The sequence below is a fragment of the Thunnus maccoyii genome, chromosome 10 (assembly GCF_910596095.1).
Source record: "Thunnus maccoyii chromosome 10, fThuMac1.1, whole genome shotgun sequence".
Lineage (NCBI taxonomy): Eukaryota > Metazoa > Chordata > Actinopteri > Scombriformes > Scombridae > Thunnus > Thunnus maccoyii.
In genome coordinates, this window is record NC_056542.1 from 6,919,203 (window position 1) to 6,941,714 (window position 22,512).

The 22,512-nt window shown below is 40.0% G+C and overlaps 1 protein-coding gene across 3 annotated transcripts in view; it reads right to left on the reverse strand.

Moving 5' to 3' along the window:
* The window catches only part of LOC121905169 (ubiquitin-conjugating enzyme E2 E2), a 28,294-nt gene extending 14,705 nt beyond the window's left edge, over nucleotides 1-13,589 (reverse strand). Inside the window, exons 1-4 of one of the 3 annotated variants that reach the window (XM_042423198.1) lie at nucleotides 13,420-13,589; nucleotides 11,924-12,051; nucleotides 11,630-11,813; nucleotides 10,087-10,137 (exon numbers count right to left, since the gene is read on the reverse strand). In XM_042423198.1, the coding sequence (XP_042279132.1) occupies nucleotides 10,087-10,137; nucleotides 11,630-11,805 (227 nt within the window). In that variant the 5' untranslated portion in view covers nucleotides 11,806-11,813; nucleotides 11,924-12,051; nucleotides 13,420-13,589. Of the gene's footprint in view, nucleotides 1-10,086; nucleotides 10,138-11,629; nucleotides 11,814-11,923; nucleotides 12,052-13,372 lie in introns of all 3 variants that reach the window. The other 2 variants (XM_042423197.1, XM_042423199.1) reach the window with 2 other exon arrangements.
* Between the last annotated feature and the right edge of the window lie 8,923 nt (nucleotides 13,590-22,512).

The window sequence follows — 22,512 nt, forward strand, 5'->3', positions numbered from 1 at the left end:
GAGGTGGAGGGGGGGGGTAAGGTGTTTGATAATCAGAAAGATTAGGTTACATTTAAAAAAGATCAGAGAGGTGGAATTTCACTTGAATATAACATAAAAAAAAGGTCAGAAAACCAAACAAAACACGCTATCATATTCATCAAACACACTGCTGTGCGCGGCGGAAAACACTTAACCGATACCGCCGAGCACAAAAAAGCAGCGTGCTCGTAAAAAAAAGCAGCCTTTCACACTGCCAGCTGTTTACGGTAGCAGGTAAATAGCCGTCTGAGCCAAAAAAACTGCACCGAGGGCCTGATTAATAAAACAGGAAAGTAAACCAGTAATTGAATGTGAATCAGTATGTTTTAAAGCCCGCGAATACCGCCGTGCGCAAATAAAGCCATTATCTGCATTATTTGCCATTCCGGTTCATTCCCCATGGGCACTTTTTTTTTTTTTCTCCCCCCCCTAATGGCACCGTCATTCAGTTAAGATCTTCTTTTCTATCGGTGTGGCTGCTGCGGTTATCAGGAAGAGGAACTTTAATGAAGCAATCTTCTTTCCCCCGGACCGTGAAAGAGCCCCAAGACCAATTACTGCGCAGCTCAACAGCTGAGGTGACACCTCCTTCCTCTGTTCTCTTGTCTTTATTGTCTCAAATGACATGGTTTGTTTTTTAATCAAGCCTTTTATTGTTCATCTGTACAATGAAAACTGCAATTACTGACCGGACGGTTTATCTAGCAAACAAGGGAAATGGTTGAGTAGGTGGATGCGTGCTTTCCAAGTCGAAGGGAATAACACATTTTTATTCCCACAGGAAAGCAGCCTCGCATGCTGGGCTCAATCAGTCTAAACAGCAGTCAGTATTAAACTGAGGAAGTATACTTAAAAAAAAAAGAGAGAGGTTTGAAGAAGTGGCCTTTCACTCGGGAGGTTTGTCCTCACTGTGGGTTTAGAGTTAACAAAGCTGTAAGTAAAGCAGGGGATCTGTTTATTATCCTCAGCCCTCCTTTCTAATTCAGCAAGATGCTTCTGAGGTACAACAGAGATTTTTGGTGTGGTAAGCATTTTTTTTTTCCCTTCTTCTTCTTCTTCTCCGCATCTGAGCTGCTGCATGCAGCCAGCATCTGATGCAGAGCAAATGTTTGCCTCTGGCTAAAAATGAATAATGCAGAGCATATATAGCATTACCATAATACACAGGCTTTGCATAAAGGAAACAGCACAACATCATGATGAGTCATAAAAATATCACTTAGCCAACAAAGCACTGCTGTGTACTCAGGGTGAAGGATGTCACAACAACTATAATAATAATAATAATTTTTTTAAAAAAAGCTTTAGTTCAATAATGAAGATCTCATGACCCTCAAACCAGGGTTGCACAATTTGACAGGAAAAAAAAAATATTTGAGGAATGAATTGTTCAAGATCTGAATCACGATTGATGTGCAACTTTTTTTTTTCTTTTTACAGCATAAAAGTTAAAAAAACAACATGTGTGTCTGCTGGGGGGTAATTATAAACATTTTCTTTGCTTGAATAAAAAAAAAAAGAAGTAGGTTTTCAGGCCAGAGGATTCATAAGACAAAGAAAACAACCTAAAAAACAGATTTGCCACTAAGACAAAACTGCAGCTTCTTGCAATTTATGAACTAAATTAGTCAAGACTATGACGTTAATATTTCTAATTTCACAGCCCTGAACCACAGTCTATTCAGCCCATAATTGGAGACAGTCTCTTCAGCTTCCTTGCTCCCACCACAAAAAAAAAACTCTCTGGGCAGCCGTTTGGCCTTATGGCTGAGGAAATGGGACTTTTTAAACCGAAAGGTCAGCGATCAGAACAAAACTGAGCTGCCAGATCCGCTGTGGAGCCTGATACTCTATTGGTCTATTCCCTTGTCACCGTATTAAGCTCGGAGAGGTTTGCAGGTACAGAAATGTCATGTGATTTTTTTTTTTTTAAAGCTCAACAAATCAGCACAGAGAGGGGGAAACTCCTTCGGGACGTTATTCACTTCACAATTTCTAATAGAACATTAAGTGTGTTAACATTTCATCCCCCAGACCGCAAATATGTCATTAAGACACTTCAAAATCTTCTTGGCAGGAGCTTTGATTTGTGACTTCAGAGGGAAATCCGTTCAGTTTTGATCCCAGTCGCGGCAGTAATGGGATCTCAGAGCGATTGTTTACTTGTGAGTTACTGTATTTGTTCGCTTGCCAAAAAAAAAAAAAAAAAAAAAAAAAAAAAAAAGGGAATCTTCTGTTTGCTTTCGTGTCAGCCTCAGATTACCGTTTAGGCATTCTCAATGACCTAAACTGCTTCTGTGAAAAGTTGGGCGTAATGGCAACACTCCACCGCTAAATGTCCACACGCTGTGCTTCATGCTCGGTTTCCCCGCGAACCCATTAATAACATTCTGGACAAATGTTTGCCAGAAAACTACCTCACGAAATGAGAACATTGAGAATTCAATGACACACATGAATCAAGACGGGCTGTGTTCACTGTCAAACAAGTGCCGCAGTGGAAAACATTAAGGATAAATTAAACTCAGGGCCGATGTCAGAGGGAAGGAGAGAGAGAGAGAGAGAGAGAGCATATGTTACTTTCGTTTCTATAGGAGTGAATTTATTTCTTTTTTCCCACTCAAAACTTTGTGTGAGGAGAAAATATGATGAAGGCAGATTGGTTTGCTCAAGAAGAAAATGAGTTTTAGCAGATGTTTCATAGGTGCACATGAAGACTGGTGGCCCTAACAAATCAGCAGAAGCCAGTCTGGCACGCTCCATCTGCATGCTGTAACATCCTTCTGCTCTTGTACCAAGCTTAATACATCATCTTTGTCTATTTTTCCAGACAACATTTTTTTTTTCTCCCCCTCCTCTGTCTTGTGGTCCTTTCTAATGCGCTTTTTTTTATATATTTATCTAAGATATAATACAATACATGTTAGCAAATTGAAGCAGATTTTATGTCTTTTCCATCGCTGCAAATGAAGGAAACAACCGGACCCGTCGTTCACTCCTTCCATGCTCAGTTTTATGGCGGTGATCTTGCTTGACTTGAGTGTGACTTGTGAAACTGAGTCACTACTGAATGTTGAAATTTAAATGCAACTGAAGTCGTGGCGTTGAATTTTTTTTTAACTTTTCGATCCATCTGTTTTAATTTATGTGGTTTGTGTTTTTTCAAAGTAGTGAAGCAATTTCAAAAACTTGATTTTTAAAGTGTTTCTCAGGGTTCAACAAACACAGGAAATTCCAATATTAAAAAAAAATCTTTTGTTTACCTTTGTTACTGGAATAGGATTGGTTAAATTCAGACACCAAAAATTCAAGACGAACAATTCAAACTTGAACATTCGAGCTACCGAGGCCGAGCGACGGAGCCAAAAATGTTTTTATTTCCAGCTTCATTGTGAGGATTTACTCCCTTTTCTGTTTTATATCGTTGTAAACTAAATATCTTTGTGTTTCAGACTGTTTGTCAGATGGAAATTAGGTAATCAGTTGCTTTTAAAAATGATTACAGCCTGTGTTTCTTTCCATATATGTGACAACTCAACAGAAAAAATGTGACTAAATTCTATAAAATCTTGTTTCCAGTTAGTATTTGCCTCCTCAGTCTTTATTTCACAAGCATTTCATTAACTTTAAAAAGGTCCATTTTGCCCCCAAAACCCCCCTGCCTTGTGCCTGTGTAAATATTTGATATGCTTTCACACAAACATCACTAAGAAGACTTTTTATTTATTCATCATTGTGAAGAAAGCGATTCTGATTCTGAGGAGCTACCTCGATGAAGGTTCCCACATGTTGCAGTCGACGGACGAGACCTTCGCTAAAAAAGGTCAAGAACATGCCAGCGTCAGACACAGATGGGTGAATATGATTCATCAATATTTATAAAAAAAGGTAGTGATTACGGGACAAGACATCGATTAGGGACGATTCATCCAAGGTCAAGTGTAGCAGTCGTCTAAAAAGCATTTCACTTGTTTTTCTGGCTTCAAATTGACATCACATCTCAAATATCCTACTCATGATCATTTATTGAAGTTGTCATGCACAATATGTTGATCAGCCTCCAACACCCTGGAGCTCACCGCCCCCCCTCCCCCTCCACACCCCTTCTCCTTTCCTCCAGTCCTCGTCCCTCCGCTCTCTCATGAATATTGATAACCCTTCCTGCTGTGCTTAATGGTAACGCTGTGAAAAATGATGCTGGGTGTGTCACTCGCACATAATCCCCCAGGGGCCATGGCACAAAACTAATACACAGCCCTCACAGACATGAAGATGATCCCATCAGCCAGAAGAGAATTAGCGCTCAGAACCTACAATAAAAGACAGCCTCGTTTCTTGGTGAGCCTCTATGATGATGATGATGATGATGGAGATACATATTCATGTCAAGGCTTTGAGCCAAGCAAACATGACTGACCAGCTGTGAGACTCGTGAAAAGGACTGTTCCCCTTGCAGCTTGTGTGATGTCATCAGGGAGTGACAGCTCTGTTTTGGGCATCTTTTGGGCATTACATCACACCAGTAACATTCAGGGACAAAAGGGAGGTTGTTTGTTCCAGCGGCCAGACATGTAATACAGCTGCACCCACAAAAAAAAAAAAAAAAAGAGGAGTGACATTTGAGGTGGTCAGTCTCCACGTGATGAAGCGGTGTGCATGAAGTGAGAGTGATACTCCAGATGTTTGGAGAGTGATGTCTGTCTTTTTTAGCCTTTCCCAACCCAAAAACACAACAACAAAAGTGTAATGAATGGATTAAACTCTAGTTTAATCATGTTAGCGTGTCTGTCTAACTAGCTTACTGCCTTAAAATGTAAGATATCTCACATTTATCCTCATCATACATGTAACTATCTCTACATAGCAATAGGACTAATGGAACTAATGGTTATTTCTATTATTAATTAATCTGCCAATTATTTTCTTCATCAATCGATTAACCGCTTTGTCAATAAAATGCCTGAAAATTGTAAAAAACACCAGTTATAATTTCTTAGAGTGACATGGTGACATCTTCAAATGTCTTGTTTTGTCCGATCAACAGTCCTAAAGCCAAAGAAACTAAGTTTACTGTGATGTATGACGCAGAAAAGCTTCAAATTATCACCTTTAAAGAAGCTGCAACCAGCAAATGTTTGATATTTTTGCTTAATAAATGACTAAAATGATTATGATCATCTCCTCTAGTTGTTTAGTCTTCTAGATGGATCATTAAAAGGTGACGAGGCCGACTTTTTGCCTTGGGACAAGCAGCTTTAGTCTTTTTTAGTAGAATATCATCCATGTGGCCATCAAACCACTAAGGGTGTTTTTTTTTTCCGGGGCAGATTTGGGTTGCGCCCGACGCAGATAAGACCCACAGTGAGGTTAAACCCGTGGGAGGACGTTCTGTGGTAAACTGAAAAAAGCTTATTTCAGCTAATCAAGAGCGGTGGTGAGTTTGTGTCCGTCGGGAAAAGGGAGGTTCTGTTTGCTTATGGCTTCAGAGACCTCGGCGCCGATTTAAAGATTGTGTACAGATGGTGGAATACTTTGAGTTATCGCTTATTAATCCTCAAACTACCACCACTAAAGCACGCTCTCTATGTACTGCATTTTCACTTTATTTTATCTTATGTTTAGTAATATTATCAAGTGGGTTTTATTTGTCGTTTTATGTACATTTACATGTTTCTATGTTATTTTACGTCCTTTTTTTTGATGTGAAGCATTTGCTGCATGTAATTTGATAAATCTACTAGCGACAGTTGTCATTTCAGCCAAAAAACGACTGAAAGTCAAGCGGTTAGAAAAGAGAAGCTGCTTTGTCTACTTCTGTCTGAAATCAAGGACTCACTGTTGTAAAAGTTACTGAAGAAGTGTGAGCGGTAAATCTGCCGCCGTTATCATTGTAAACCATTATGTAGCAACAGTTTAAGTGCTCTCAGTTAGTCATTTTCAAAGCACTACGGGAGCTATTCAGTGATTAACTTTTGTAAATTACTTTTTTTTGCTCCATCAACTCTCCCTCGCCCTTATCTGCTTCCACTTCAGTTAGTGAGTTTCTTATATTTCCAAGAGTGACTTCTGACTACCTGACAGACAAGAGGAGGATGAACTTGTTACTCAAAAACGCTCAAAAGACTTAAGGCTGCGTTGCATTTAATCTGTTTAAGCTTCCTCCAGCAGAAACTGGTATCATTGCCTCGTCTACAATGGGTTTTTCTGCTGTGAACGTCAGCGGCTTTTGATAAAAAATGCCTTTGCTCTTTGGATTCGGATGGTTTGCCTCTAAAAGCCTGATGTTTACTACCATGTTTCAGACAGCTGAACATTGTTCTGTTATCGCTCCGTTGTAGCTGTAATGAAAAGTATACGTTCGGGCATCGGTGAGAGGAGTAGAAACACATTAAAAACAGCACAGCGGTCCAGAAAACACAAGGTGAATCACCGCCGTCGACAATGTCAACATCGGCGGATCGACGCCACGAGGAAGGAATAGCAACAACTCGCTCACAGCTACCACGCGGCGTCCTGCGAATGCAGCTGAAACAATAAGACTCAGCTGCGATGCAAATGCAGGAGATAAAAGTGACAGGTAAGGAAATATAAACCGAGGGAGCGAGAAAGGAGTATTTTTTTTTATGACGGGAGAATATCGGAAGAGGCGGGAGGAGGAGGAGGATGATGAGGGAGAGACGGGGTGTGAATCTAGTGGGAAAGTGAAATAGAGCAAAATGATTCTTTCACATAGTGTTTCAACGACCTTGGAGGCACATAATATTTGATCTACTTCACCTAAAGCTCAAACTTATGATGTCAGGAGGATTTGAAAATGAATCAGCAACTGTTCTGATGATTGATTTGTCATTTAAGTGATTTCTTTCAAGCAAAATAAAAGCACTCATTTGTTCCAGCTTCTCAAATGTGATGATTTTCTGCTTTTCTGTGTGTTATATAACCATAAACTTAATATCTTAACAGCTTTGGCTTTAGGGAAACTGTGATGCAGAGCTGCAACGTTTAGTCGATTGCCAACTATTTTGATAATCAATTAATGGCTTTGAGTCTTTTTCTTTTAAGAAAAAATATTAAATTCTCTGGTTCCAGCATCTTAGATGTGAATATTTTCTGTTTTGGGGGGGTTTTTTTGGAAGATTTACAAGAAAAATATTAGCAAAAAAAGCACCTAGGTGGATTTTCTAGATATTAGACAACAGTTTCAATTCACAACCGTCTTTCGATTCACAACTGATGATTGAATTTTGTGGTTTCGACAACCTCAGTCACCAAATATACTGTCAGCGGACACTTACAGATGATAACAATAAGAACTTGAATCTTTAAGGCTTTGAGGATTTAATAATAGAAAACAAGCCTGTCATGTTTCCTCTTGTGTATCTGACTTTTATTCCCAGTTAGATCATTGTAATATTTGTGCAACTTGTAGACAGGGAAAACACTACTTCCTTTCAAATGCTGCTTCATTTGCATCAATAAGTGTAAAAAAGCACAAGCTGCCTGTACGATATACTAGACATGTATGACAGTGAGAATAATTGCTGTGTCAAATCCTCTCGGGCTTCAACATGTTCTTGTTCGTTTGATGCATGACAACTGCCGAGGTGACGGGCGAGCTGTCACAATGCTGAGAGTGAGATAAAGCTCGGAGACTAATTCAAATACTTGCTTGCGTTTCTCCGAGTGGTGACACAGCACCGAGAGTGTGACAGTTTTCTTCACACAGCAATGGAAATTGATTTTTTTTTACAAAAAAAAAACAACTTAAGCATTAATATAACAGACTCTTTATAGTGACAAAAAGCTAGAAAACATTATGATTTATCAACACAGACAGGTTATTGTAACATCAAATGCAGCTGCAGGTTAACACAGTAACTGTGGATGGATGTTAGAAGAGGTGGGATGGGTTTTTTTGTTTGTTTGTATGTTTTTAAGATAATTTTTGGCACTTTTTCCATTATTGGACAGTGCAACAACAGTCCCCGGCTGCACTCAACCAGGGATGTTGCGGTTATGTGGCATGTAACCGTTCAGCTACCGGGGCTCTCCTGGAGTGGGTGTTTTATTAGAGTTATCAAGTGGACACCTCTTGCCACAGATGTTTCACTGAATTACATCCGCAACACTTCCAAGGTGGTAAATTCTGGCTCTCAGCACTCATCTGTGCACATCTACACTAGAAAAGACAAGAAGCAGGGCTCTCCATTTTACAGAGAGAGAGAGAGAGAAACGCAGCGCGATACCTTCCACGGCCCCCCGAAGGCGATACTGTCGAGATCGTAGGTGATAAGAAGGAGACTGCGGATTTTAAACTACATAACCAGGACGGCGATCCTCTCTGACCAAGCGGCGAGGGGAGTCTGAGGGGGGCTCCTCAGCCGACGGACGGATGAGACGACGTACACGTCAGCTTGGCCCTCCAGCGTAGCGTTTGTTGAATGTACCCAAGTGAATCTCTTTAACACAACTCTCTGTCTGCCTCCTGAAGGGGGGCCAACAGTCTGTGACTCCATTTGTCGCGGGGGAGAATGAAATGAATAACCTTTCAGGCTAACCTGGCTGGCAGCGGGGGAGCGTGTGGCATACAAATGATGACACTAGCTCCGCCGTGTGCACTCATTCATGCGAGAATGTAAATGGTGTGCTGTGATCGTTTGCATGAGAAATTTAGTTTTTGATGCAGCTGACCCCCCCCTCCCCTCCCCTCCCCTCCCCTCCGCCGCCCTCCCCTCCTTTTACCTCATTGTTAACAGAGGGCTAATCTATTTGGGTGCATCACAGAAAACACATTATTAGATTTTGGTATCATTTTTGAGTGTACAGAGAGGGAACACACACAGAAAAAGGATTATCTTGAAGAAGCTTAATTGTTTCCCAGGCAACTAGTTCCCCCCACTAAGACGATGACTGTGAAATTTCCGCTAGCGATTATTTTACTTTCAAATGACTTACTCGTGTCCTCAAGCTAAATCCTTCATGTGAGCCAACCTAGTTTTTTTTTTTTTTTTTTTTTTTTTTGGCGAGGGGGAGTTTGAAATAGATTAGAGTCCTCGAGGAAAAACAACATCTCTTCTAGCCTCCGGTTCAATAACAAAACTGAGCTGTGAGCTGGAATGAAAAGGTTAGCTCAATGTTTATCGTTAATGATGGTGGGGTTCTGATGATACCCAGCAGGGGTGATTAATTCATGCAATAAACAAGGCTGTCTAGGGTGTAGTAATTCCAAATCGCCAGATGAGTCATACAAAGCTGTTTTCCTTAATCATTTTAAGCAGGTGCCTATGAACAAATACAGCCAATCCGAAACGGTCAGAAAACATCTCCCACAAGTGTTCCCTGATCCTGTCAAGACGGACTTGTGGAGGATTTTCTGTCTTAATTGTGCTGATTCAGAGATTAATTATGGCGCCGTATTAAACAGAGGCACAATTAATGGCAGTGTCACTTTGTGTTATTAAACTTAATAAAAAGCTGGCTCCTGCGCTGCATCCCAAAAGGCATGCCTTTTGTCACGTCAGGAGAGACTGATGCACATGTGGTCCGCCACTCGCTCGCGACCATATCTCTTCCTCAAAGGGCTGAGAGCCGCGGCAGCAGCACACAATAACCATTGTCTGTGGTAAATCCCCAGCAGAGCAAGGGGAGGGGAGGGGGGGACCATACGAGAATCAAAACAGGTTTTAAAGTCACACTACCGCTCGTTTTTCCACCATTTCAGTGCAACCGTAATAATGTGATCTAAAGGGGGCTGCGTTTTCAACAGAGATTGTGGCGTGCGTTATGCAGCAGCAGCGGCGGCGGCGGCGGCGGCAACAATGCCAGAACGGGCTCGAGTCACTCTAATTCACCTGAGATTACCATCTCAAACACAAAACACAAACAATGGCATTATGGGAAAGGAGACAAAAGCGGGTGCATTACAGCGCGGCCTTTCCTTTATAGTAACAAGCAGCCTTGAAAGCAGCACATTTCTGCCATCTACATCCATTAGAGCTTCAGCATCTGTACGTACAGGCTTATGAATCATTAGGGAAATCCCTTGAAAAGATAACATCTTCTTACCTGCAGTTCGGAGGTGGGTCTAGTGTTATTTCTGCGAGCTCTTTTTGAATCCTGGAAGAGAAAATTTGTATTTGTTAGATCTATTTTTGGGGGGGTGTCAAAGATGAAATCTGCAGTAACAGTCATTTCTCTAGTACATGAACTCTGTGTTTCAAACTCGTGAATGTTGCTTTCAGTCATTTCTTCAACCACGTGGAGCCGCAGCACACGTTAACACAACATCTAATAACATATCTCTCCAGAACATCTCATATAATCCAAATATTACCATGAGAGTTGTAAACGGTTGTCATGACGTTTGCCGACCATACGGAAAAGGCCGGGAGAAGTTTTTGATCTCAGCTTTAACATAAAACGCTCATGTTCGCGTTTCTATGCTGCGTTATCTGTCGTCATTTGTCTGAGTTGCATAAACACAATTTGAAAAAAAAAAAAAAAAAAAGGAACATCAAGCATGAAGATAAACACGACCGCTTTGAGAATTTACAACAGATAACTGTGCCAAATAAAGATTCATAATGTGAAGAGCACTTGAGTGCAAACGCAGCTGCTTAACACGCGTCAATATAAATACACCGCTCTCCTTTTTGTGATAATCAAATAATCGTTTTAAGTCATTTTTCAAACACATTTGCTGCTTCGACGCTTTAAAATGTGAGATTTTGCAGCTTTTCTTGGTCATAAACTGCTGTAAATGTGATTATTTGGGGGGTTTTGGACAGTTGATTGGACAAGATAAGATGTGATGGTGTGATTTTGTGCCCTAAGATACTGTGATGAGTGTTTTCCACTGTTTTGATCAAATGATTAATCGAGAAAATACCCTGCAGATGAATCTATAACCAACGAAAAGGAACATCAAGCATGAGGATAAACGTGTCTGCTTTGAGAATTTACAAAAGGATAACCGTACAAAAATGATGATTCATACCGCAAAGGGCAACTGAGTGCAAACGCAGCTGCTAAACTCATGTTAATATAAACAGCACTTCAGACAACAGTGAAACCTCTCCATGTTACAGGCTCTCGTTGTGCTGAAGGCCACTCGTAGAGACTGCCGCTTTCAAGTAAAAAGCATAGACATACAAAAAAGGGAGATGTTCATAACATCAGTTGCTGTTATAAAAAGACTCGGCAGCGGCTGCAGCCAACCCTTTTGCTCAACTGGTTGCATAATTCTGTCATCGCTGGTCTTTTTTGGGAACAAGTGCTAAGACTGGTGGAGGTAAGTGTTGGTGGTGTTTGGCGGTGCAGGAGAGGAAGGAGTGCTGCAGAGCATGAGGCTGGAATGGGAATATCTCTTTCAAAATGACAGTAATGACACTCCAGTGCCGAGCTGTGTGAGTTACCTCCTTTCTGTGGGATTAGTGTCGCACTGAATAGCATGCATGTTTGAAATGACAATGCATGTGGGACTATAGTCTTTTTATATAACTTCACACCCCCAGGGCAAAAAAGGGAGAGGCCTTTAGTTTAACAAACAACCCCTGTGTAAATGCCGCTCTCCAGAGCCAGATTCAAGCTTCTTTTTTTTTTTTTTTACCTCTTGGCACTAGTTGAAAGTTTAGCAGCAGTTTTACTCGAGATCTTGGTCTCCTTCTTTTTAGGCTGTGCTTGCTCTCGTTCCTGTTCAGGTGGTACCGATTCCCTTTGTTCAATATCTGAGCTTCCCCCGCTGGTGCTGGGGCTGTCGTCCGGTCTCTGCACTTCGCTGGACATCGTGGGCCCTGAAAAAAGTGGACGGCAAGTAATGTCACACCATCCCCGCAAGCGTGGGCAAAGCAAGTTTCCACTTGGTAGGACAATAAAGATGCTATATAATGTCAAAATTGCTTGCCTGTGCCTTTTCTCAGCAAAATGGGCAGATTTGAAAAGGGAAGCCACAGTAAGGAGGGTTTAATTCAATCAATCTACAGCTGGATGTGGCTGAGGGTTAAAACAGGGCAGGGATGTGCAGATTGAAAGCTGTTGAAAGGACATTTCAAGAAGACTAAATCAATGTGGATTAAAGATGTACAGAGCCGTTATATAGGTCTATATATTTAATTGTTTGGAAGACTTTATATGGCCTAGATTTATAAAAACAGACCCTTATGCTGCCCTCTGTCATCGCTTCCCTCCTTTCTTTAAACAAATATTGGATAATACTGTGATTTGGGGTCAATGTAAAGACAAAAAAAGACTCAATAGATTAATAAAACGGCTCTTAAGATCCCTGCAGGGTGATTTAGCATAAAAGTAATATACATCTCATCAGTGACAGATCAGAAGAGACACTTGAAAATGAGGAGACCATCCGTGAAAACGAGCATTGCCCCGGTTTTGTTGGAACAATTCAATCCCCCCCTCCCCTCCTCCCCTCTTTTGTAGACGACAAAGACAAAGCTAAAATGGACATGTTATACAATAAATATTACATAAAAGTAAACTGAAAGATAGAAGCTATTTGATAAGTAGTTAAATCAAAGACGACGAGGTGAAGTGGCGGAAAGCTCGCCTTTCCCGGGGGGGCGTTTCATGGTAATGATAGGGGCATCAACGGCTGAAATGTACCCGGTTCAATAGACGTTAAGAGATGCCAGGATCGATACGTAGATATTATAGCCCCCCCACTCACAAAAAAATAACAACAGAGACAAGTTAAGACGTCTATGTGTTGTCAGACATCACTTAATTGCTTTGTCAAACCGGGTAGGTCAACATAAGTGCGGATAAAAACACACAATAGGGGTCGACTGGGGGACTGAAACCGAGCCGTCCTACAAAAGCGATCATAAACATTATTGGGAGCTAGCTAACGTTACAAGGCCGGAAAAGTAGGGTGCGTTACAATACCGCTGAGGGGCATTTAAAAACAGAAAAAAACAAAAACAAAACAGGGACAAGCAGAACAGGCCTCGGTGTTGTAAACTAAATGAAAAGACGCAGAGAAGAAGGCGTTTCTGCCGGACTCCTCCGAAACAGCCGACGGCGGTGGCTGATGGAGGGCGGTCAGCGGCAGGGCCAGGAGGGGAGCAACGGGGGCAAAAAAAAAAAAAAAAAATGTGCGGATCCGTCGTCCGTTTCTGGAGTGTCCACATTGTGCGTTGAAGAGCAGTGACCCAGCCTCGGCACAAAGGGAGGCTCGTCCCACACATCCACCACCACCTCCTCCTCCTCCTCCTCCTTCTCCTCCTCCTGCTCTCTCTCTCTCTCTCTCTTTTCCTCCACCTCCTCCTCCTCCTCCTCCTCCCCCCCTCCTCCTTCTTCACTGGAAAACGACACTTTTCACGGGACATTTACTTACTTTTCGCCTATCTACGAGCGGCGGCTGAACGCGTGTGTCGGTATTACCTGGCGGCTGGCCGTCGATGCTGCAATTCCGCGTCGTAATCCCAAGGTACCGAAGAAATTATATCCTCACACGGCCGTCTGCTCGCTCCCGTGTCCTTGCTATTTAACTGGAGGTAGCAGCAGCAGAAAAGCGATTACAGAAAACTGAGGCTGCCCCGGACCGCCTCCACACGCGCGCTCCCGACCTGCGCGCACTGCTGGTGCACGAGGGCTGCATTGGTTGAGAGAAGTAGCCTTGCGCGAGGAGGCCCTGGATAGACTTAATGAATCAATTAAAAACAATGAAAATGAAAAGACAACAACGTCGGTCCTGTCATAAGTAAATTGACATTGCATATAAAATGTCTACATCACTTCTTTCTTTTTTTTTCTTCTCCCCTGTGTGAATGCAGGAGTGTAGCTGGAAATGATGGGTCCCATATGTGCAGGAAATGTTGGCCCCCTGCATTTCTGCACTTCCCTTGTTGCATATGGGCATTACATGTCCACCATGACGCACTCACATATTTTGACCCACACTCCCACTCTCAGGGCTGTCCCACTTTGAAATCTGCAAGCGAAAGCTGGCTTTTTGAGCCTTTTAAAGGACGGGTTCACTGTCTTAAAACAACAGTCAGGTGTACAAATGAACGCTGAAGTGCAAAGAATGCTTTTAAAAGTTTATCTGAAGCTAATATGAAGTCAAATCAAGTAGATTTCTTTCAATGTTAAAGTCTCTTTAGTGCCAAAGTTCCTCTTTCTGTTACTATACTCCTACCACAGCTCAACAGGGAGACACAAAGAAAGAATTTGATGCTAAAAAGACTTTAAATGTGGCAGATATCCACTTGATATGACTAACTCAGACTGCTGAAGCCTCATATAAGCTTCAGATAAACTTTTAAATACATTTTTGCACAGATGACTGTGTGGGCACACTGGATTTTTGTCCCCATCGCTTACATAGAAAGCACATTTGAAGGGGATCTTTTAATAGCCAGTAAGAACAGGAGGAATGATTACAGCGAGGAAAACCACTTTCAGTGTTTATATGGGCACCTGATTGTTGTTTTAAGACATACTTGGAAAACTGTGAACCTATCCTTCAATGTCCCCCTTCTGTTAAATCTGCAGACTCTGCTCAAGGGAATGTCAAATTGTGAAAAAAAAAACAAAACATGGCAAGAAGAAATTTTCCTGTCAAGTATAAACACACATGCCTCACACTGCACTGTCCACACAAATGCTTCTGTCCAGATAACAAGATGTCAAAAAGTGTTATTCAATTCTTTAAACAGCTTTTGAAGCCCTTCTGCTCCGAACACCACATTCACATCATAAGGAATGGATGGTAGAGCATCTCTACGTCACCTCAAGTCGGTGATTGCAGTGCGAAAATAAAGCTCTATAGCCATTAAGTTTGGGTTTAATCACCATTAATGACAGACTTTAGCTGACGTGTGGCATCCATGTATGTTTGGTTTTCAGGTACTTCCTTATTTAGTGCCAAGATATCAGATAGATCAGAGCTGGATGTTGAGGTAAACACTATTTAGAAGTCAGAAACAGGTAATTACGGTAACCTTGATATGACATGAACATAGCATAACAGTGACACAGTGCTTAGGGCTTAATGCATTGGAAGTGGGCAACATATTGCATGTACACAGAGCCCTAAAGGTGCCTCCAGACTGAACATGAAGTGAAAACCAGCGGATTTGAGGAAGCATTCAAACAAACAATAACAGATTTGCTCTACATGGTGCCCGTTCAGGTGTAGATATGTCCACTGGAGTCAAAAATGTCTTAATAAATTAGAAATTTATCCCCCAAAATATATACTTCATGATTGTAAAGAAGCAGCAGGAGCAAAAGAAAAAGAGTGGAATTGACAAAATAATCTAAACTTCACAGACCACTTATAGACTTTCACTCACATGATTTAGTGACTATGAGAAAAAATGGATGTTTGGATCTTTGCAAATGGATTATTTGTTAAACATAAAGCTCCCAGTGGTCAATAATGAACATCCATGCGCAAAACAGGAGTTTTAAAGTCAGTCACAGTCAGATCTGTCACAGACTTACACTCATTTAATTTGTTAGCTACATGAAATGTCTGTCCTGTCACGTCAACTGGCTGTCTGTGGCTAATAAACACAAACTGGAAAAGTCCTCTTAGCTGTCAAATTAATGCAAATAAAGTGAGTGAGATGAAAATTTGCTTTGTGCTAAATCTTTGAAAATCTGAACCTGCTTCCAAAGGCCTGAACAAAGGCTGATTCATGAATGGGCCTATCACAGTGTGCATGGTCTAAATTACTGCGCAACTGTGCACATTAGAGTCACATTCAACCTCAAAATTTGTGAGCGGCTCTGCCAGCGTTGCCTCAGAAAGAGGAACTGAAACTCCTTGTTCACTGAGGTGGGGTTTTTTTTAAAAATTCTTTTTAGGGGGGAGAGCTTGAGGAGAGCTGAATTGAAAAGCTGGTGAAATGCTGGAATTATCAACCTCATAATTGTTACAAGAAAGAAAAAATCTACTGAAAAAGCAAAGTGAATGTGCATTGTGTCAAGCATGAAGCAGCCAGAAGGCATCATTCATATGAAGCATTCAATTTTTCTGAACCAGTCTGTGCACATTTTAATGACACACAAATTAAGTCTGGCAGTGGATTACATTTATCTGTATTTTTTTTTTTTTAAATAGTGGTTTGTGATATTTTTACAGCACTCCAGTAATCCATGTTGTTCCTGCAGCATTGAAACACAACAATATTGTCTGTTTTGCTGTAACAAATGAGAACAGGGCCCGGGGCTCTACACCAGGCAGAACAATATTATCGACCTACATTATGGTGGCTGGTGAGCTGAACTTCCACAATCAAAGAAACAGCTGTGTGATTTTAGTGGAAAAGTCAATGCATGAATTAAATACTTTGGTTAACAATTCTCTTAGTTCAAACAACACTGCGCTACTGCGGCGCTTTCATGGAATATTTAAAGTCTTGAGTAGTTTCGCTCGCTTTGAAACGGCGCAAACACTCTGCCATCCATCCAGCCAAGCACCCACAAAACACTCAACACTTATTCCATCTCTAACAAAAATCTTCATGCAGCCACAATATTTCAGTCCACATTGGATTGTTTCAGGTTAAATATCTCTTACATAGTTACATGAAACAAAAAAAAGATAAACGGATCCAGTTTGCAGGCTTTTGCAGGTGACTTTTAATCGCCTTGAAGCTGCTGTGTGGTTTATGTGTATATAATTACAGTCTTCAGAAAATCTGTGTCTGTGTATTCTCTATTCAAACACACCTCCACACATAAATGTACTGATGAATTACCAGACACACTTTTTACTGAAAATTACAGCTTTGTGGTGCTGCCTTCATGATGTTAACTGGCTGCAGTGGTGCCAGAGCATTTCCATTTAATGCTACTGTGTACTTTACGCCACTATTACTATACAAACATATGATACACTTATAATATGATGCAGTAGTATTACTATTAATCTACCAAAAGTATCTAAAATTGGCTCCATATTGAAGAACTACAGCATTTAAATGCTCTTACATGTATCTGTTAGTGAAGAAAACAAATAATATACTAAAATAATATAACACTCTAAAAAAAGTCAGCCAGTCTATATAATGAGTACTTTTACTTTTTATACTTTTAAGTACATTTTGCTGATAATACTTCCATATTTTTACTTGAAAAACTTTACTTGAAGTATTTTTAGACTACAGCATTTCAACTTTTACTTAGTTGAAGGATTTTAATACTTCTTCCACCACTGACTGGCTGTTGAAGCCATATGTGACCAAACTCCCCCTTTTAAAAGTCTGTGCTGGGTAGACAATAGTTTTTTTCTTCCCCTCTGACTCTGATGAAGACACAATGGTGTTGAAATGTTAGCCTGTTTGCGCAATTAAAGGCTGTGAATTAATCAGTGTGCTCCAGTCCCTTTTTGTTCTCTGGAAGTCTGCTGTCCTCGAACTGAGAAGCATCTCATTCAGCTGCATTTTGCTGGAAGATACTACAGTTTTTTTTCTATTCCATACAGAAAAAGAATCAACCAGGTTTTCATTCTTTTTTAATAATAAATAATGTAATAAACTCGCTTTTTAGAGTTTGTTTCAGGTCACACAGACATTTTTGAGAAAGACTCTTTGCCCTTTTGTAGATTTCTACCAACCAATTTCTGCAAACTCTTTTAAAACTGTCTGGCTTCTGTTTCAAAACCAGACTAAGTTGAAATAAAGTTAATAAATATTAAAAAATACAGAATCTGGTATCGGCTCTATCATGTACATGAAGCTCCATGTTATTCAATCCATGAAAACAATCTGGATTTTCATGCATGCTCACATTTTTTCTTTGCTGATTTTTATTCTCTGTATCTATTAGTTTATTTACGGCAGCGGTGCACATTAATAAACATTACGGTTTACAGGTCAAGGTCATTCAAAACCAAAATAGATTTAAATCTGAACCAGAGAGTGTGAAATGATAATCTGTGTACCTGCCATCGGAGCTGCAGGTTCTTCATTTATTTACCTGCTCTTGCACCCTGAACATGTACTCTAGTGGTGTTTACTTGTCGTTCCTGTATTTCTCTTTGATGCTCACTTCTGCTGCTGAGATGACCCAGCTCCCCCACTGGGATTGTTAACGTTTTTTCTGATCTAATCCAGTACCCATGTTTCGACTTTTACATTCCTGCCGGCCTGGCGGTTTTTACATGTAATTGTTATCGTGTCACATGTGAACGGGCCTCAGTGGAGGGTCTACAAGCGGTGTCTTGCCTTTACCAGCATTTGATGGCCCTTATTATGTTTAATACAAAACAGCTACAACAAGATAACTGCAACCATATGACTGTTACTCTGGGTAAAGTCCTCCTCATGGGGGCCAACTCTGCGCTAGTGCAGGGGACTGTAAAAGCATTTAAACTGCTCAGAAACTATGTAGCTCATAATCTGTAGTTTGGGTAACAAGACAAAAAAATAAATAAACCAGAGGAATGTGAAAGCTTTCATGACGAAGCGATTGCTGCAGGAAAATGTAAACATTATGAAATAATAACAATGATTTGGTTGAGATCACGAGATGATTACTTATGAAATGACATTTTCTTGTATTTTTGTGAATCTTTGTGTTGTAAGTGGTGCAACTAGGTATATTTACACAAGTACGGTACATAAATACACATTTAAGGTACTTGTACTTGAATATTTTCACTCCATGCTACTTTATATTTATTTTACACTACAACTACATTGCAAAACACTTTTTACACTATTGCATTTATTTCATAGTCATTTTACAGATCAATATTTTACATGCAAAACATATGATGAGTTTATAAATGATTCACTGTTATAGATTTAACTATCCAACAGTTTAAAACTTTTATTTGTCTCACTTCAACCAGCTGCAACATTAAAATGCTACTGACACATTACTGCATCTGTTTGATAACCCTTTAATATAAAACATAAAAACTCATGAGCCATGTTTCTTAATTATGAGTATGTTTAGTTTTTATAATTTCATTACGTTTCTCTAATAATGCTTTTACTTGTAATGGGATATTTTTATTACAGCATTGCTACCTTTACTTAAGTAAAAGATCTGAAAACTTCCTCCACTGCTGGCTAATGAGATATACTGTATATGTAATATTAATATAGTTACCAGTGTTATCCCTCATTGTTACTCAAACTGTCCTCGAGTAAAACACTTAACCCTTTTCCCTGCATAATCGTTGTAACTCTCTAAAGCCCACACTGTAAGCTAAAGCCTTTATTATCTGGATTACTAACCCCATAGTCAGAGGTAATGGGTTACTGGAAGCACTGTTCTTTTTTTCCAAGATTTCTTTCTGCCTTCTCAAGACTCAATCCTCAGAGATCTGCAGGAATGCCTGAGGTGAGGCTCAGTCGTAAACTATGAGGAATAAATTGTTCAATAACTGACTCCAAACCAGCACTCGATTCGAAAACGGACTCCTCCTGTGTTAAATTTCAGTTAATTACAGTTATGCATATTTTGTCGGAATTTTCCTCAAATAAAGCAAAAATAATAAATCACAATTACCCAATATGCTTCACTTTCTTAGCTCCCTGCGGCGTGATTGCACAAAGATCAATAAAACACATCAATGCTCAGTCTGTGATTGCAGCATGCTATTCATGTTTTGTTTATATAGTGATTTATTGGGCCGAGGATGTTTGTTTTTACTGTAAAATTTATAATCTGAGGATTTGACACAAGGTCTGAGAGTGTGCAGCAGCATCGCAGGTTTTATGCAAATGTACTTTGAGGTGTGTTTGTATTTGCAATGTCTAAACAAGATATAATTTATTTAAATACTCTTTATTCTGTGTTGAACATTTAGTATAAAAATAATAATTATAGTTCTGATAAAAAATAAATGACACTATTTGAAATGAATTACAATGAGAACAACAGTACAGTGAAATTTGATTCCTAACCAGCAACAAGTACAAGAGACAAACCAACAGTTGCCAGAAATTGATGCCAGAAATATTCACTATCTATCCCAGAACAATACTGAAAGTGTAATACTTAAAGAAACAAAAGCCTGACAGGGTTTTAGACAAGAAAAAGTTCAGGTGCCAGCAAAACAATCATGTGTGGGTAAAGAGAAGTGAAAGGCATGTAAAAGGTTTCTTGAGAAGATATGTTTTCAAATCTTTAAAAACCTTGAAGGAGTTTGGAGTAGTAGTCTCTCAAAGTCAAAGTCTCTGGATCTTGAACAAGAAATAAATTCATTCACACAAGTGGTTACTAAGGGAGGTGGTGAATGATCATGGAGACAGCATCACGTAGACAGTCTAGCATTTAATTTAGCTAAACTTTGACTTTCCCACCACAAAACAACTCTTGATAATGAGCTCATTAGCATGGCCTAATTAATCAACTAGAAGGGCCCCCGGGGAAAATGAAAATACTACGGGCCTCCATTGACCCCCCGTTTGTCATAATTTTGTTTAACACAAATTTATTTTAGAAATATACAACATGTAAATTTAAAAGACAGGTAGAGAAGACAGGTAGCAATGCAGGACCCAGTTTGAGACCCTTATCATTTGAGTTGATATCCCAACAACTTGACAATTAATCAGATAACCACAAATCAACTGACACACAATGATTATGGGGCCTCTGGGGCCCGGAGGCAGTCGCCCACTTTACCCAGTTGGTAATCCTGTCATGCCCACATTTCTCTATTGTATCTTTTATTCCCTTTTCAGGCAGAGAAATGCCAGAAAATCTCAATTTTCTGACTAAATATATGTTATCTAATAAATTAATTAAAAGTCAGATATATTTTTTTTCTCACAGTTTGAAAACATCACAATAATGTGTGTATATTCTGTATTTACATATTCATATCCTTTGATGATGCTGTACTACACTTACTGTTGATTTGAGGAAATTATTATTTTGTATGGCAGAACCAGTACGTTACATGAACTCTTTTAGATGTCTGGTGCATCATTTTTTCAGCATATTCCCCTGTAATTCAGCCTAACATATGCGGTATTCTGGGAAACCTTGAGCTCTAGACTAGAATTAGAAATTATGCTCTGGGTTTGAACAATCCTTGTCTGCATATCATGAGGTTGTAATATTGGACCTAACAAATGGTCTGCTAGACTGTGGAGGTTTAACTTTGTGCAAAAGGGAAGGAATTTGAGAGGACACCAAGTTATAAAGTACAAACCTCTCACTATTAATTAAACAAGACTAAGAGTCTACAGCCATGCTTGCTGCTCTGTGAGGCTGTACTTAGGCACAACTGTGTTTCGAGTTAAATGCTCACATCAGCAGGCTAAAATCCTCTCAATGACAACGCTTGCATGTTGATGTTTAGCAGGTATAATGTTAACCATTTTAGTTGCTAATTAGCGGTAAACACAAGGTGCAGCGGAGTCTGAAGGGAATGTCATTACTTTTTGAAGTATTTGATCATAAAACAAAGAATCCGACAGAATGATATTGTGACCTCATGATGGCGCTAGATGTTATTATAACGTTATTACAATTCATCCTCTGGGGTCCACACTGTAAATGTTTGTACTAAATGTCATAGCAATCCATCCAATAGGCCTAGTTGTCAATATGTTTCGATAAAAAACAAAAATGTCAACCACAGGGTGGCACTAGAGGAAAAGTCAAGAGATTAAAGTCATTAGGATTCATCATCTGGGGACCATGAATGTCAATGGTAATCCATGCCTCAAATAGCTGTTGAGATATTTCAGTCTTGACCAAATGGTGGACCAACCGAGTGACTGCTATCCATAAGGCCAAGCTGGGTGGCCTAAAAAATAGCAATGTAACTATATTTATCTAGATTAGCTGGTTAGCAACAATCCAATAATTTAACAATCCAAGTTAAAAGTGCACATCATATCCTATGTGGACTTGAGGGTTCAGTATTGTTGAAACAAAATTGTACAACATATGATCTGATCAGGTCTTAAGGCAAAAGTGTTTATACCTGTTCTGAATGGCCGCACCTGATGACTGTACATCAGCACTGCGCTAATTGTACAAACAGGAATCACAGCAAACACTTTTGGGCAATCTCTCCTTGAGGGTTTTCATAGTGTTGCGCTTGGTTATACAGGAGAAGCGTGTACTTTCACACTTTTGCACGCCTGGCCAAATGTTGCACAAAAGGGACAGTATGCTTCACATGAAGTGCTTTTCAGACCATCAGACAGCATCCAAAACCCAGTTTCCCCTACAGCCTTACACCTTTCAGACTATTTTTGTAACTTTGTGAGACAATCTGACAATCTGACACTTTTGCCTTCAGACTGGTTGGATGACATGTTGTATCAACTTGTATGTTTCAAGCAAACCCCGGCCTTAAAGTGAGATAAACTCTTCCTTCCTAATGTCAGAAAGGACGTTTCAGATGTGAGATGATCAAGCACTTTGATAGAGGCATACTGATGCCCCCTTACTCAACTAGCAGAGCATCTAAGATCACAAATACAACAGTTGTGAATGACTATATGTTAAAAAAGTGCCATCTAATTTACAGTTGCTCTTACTGAGATG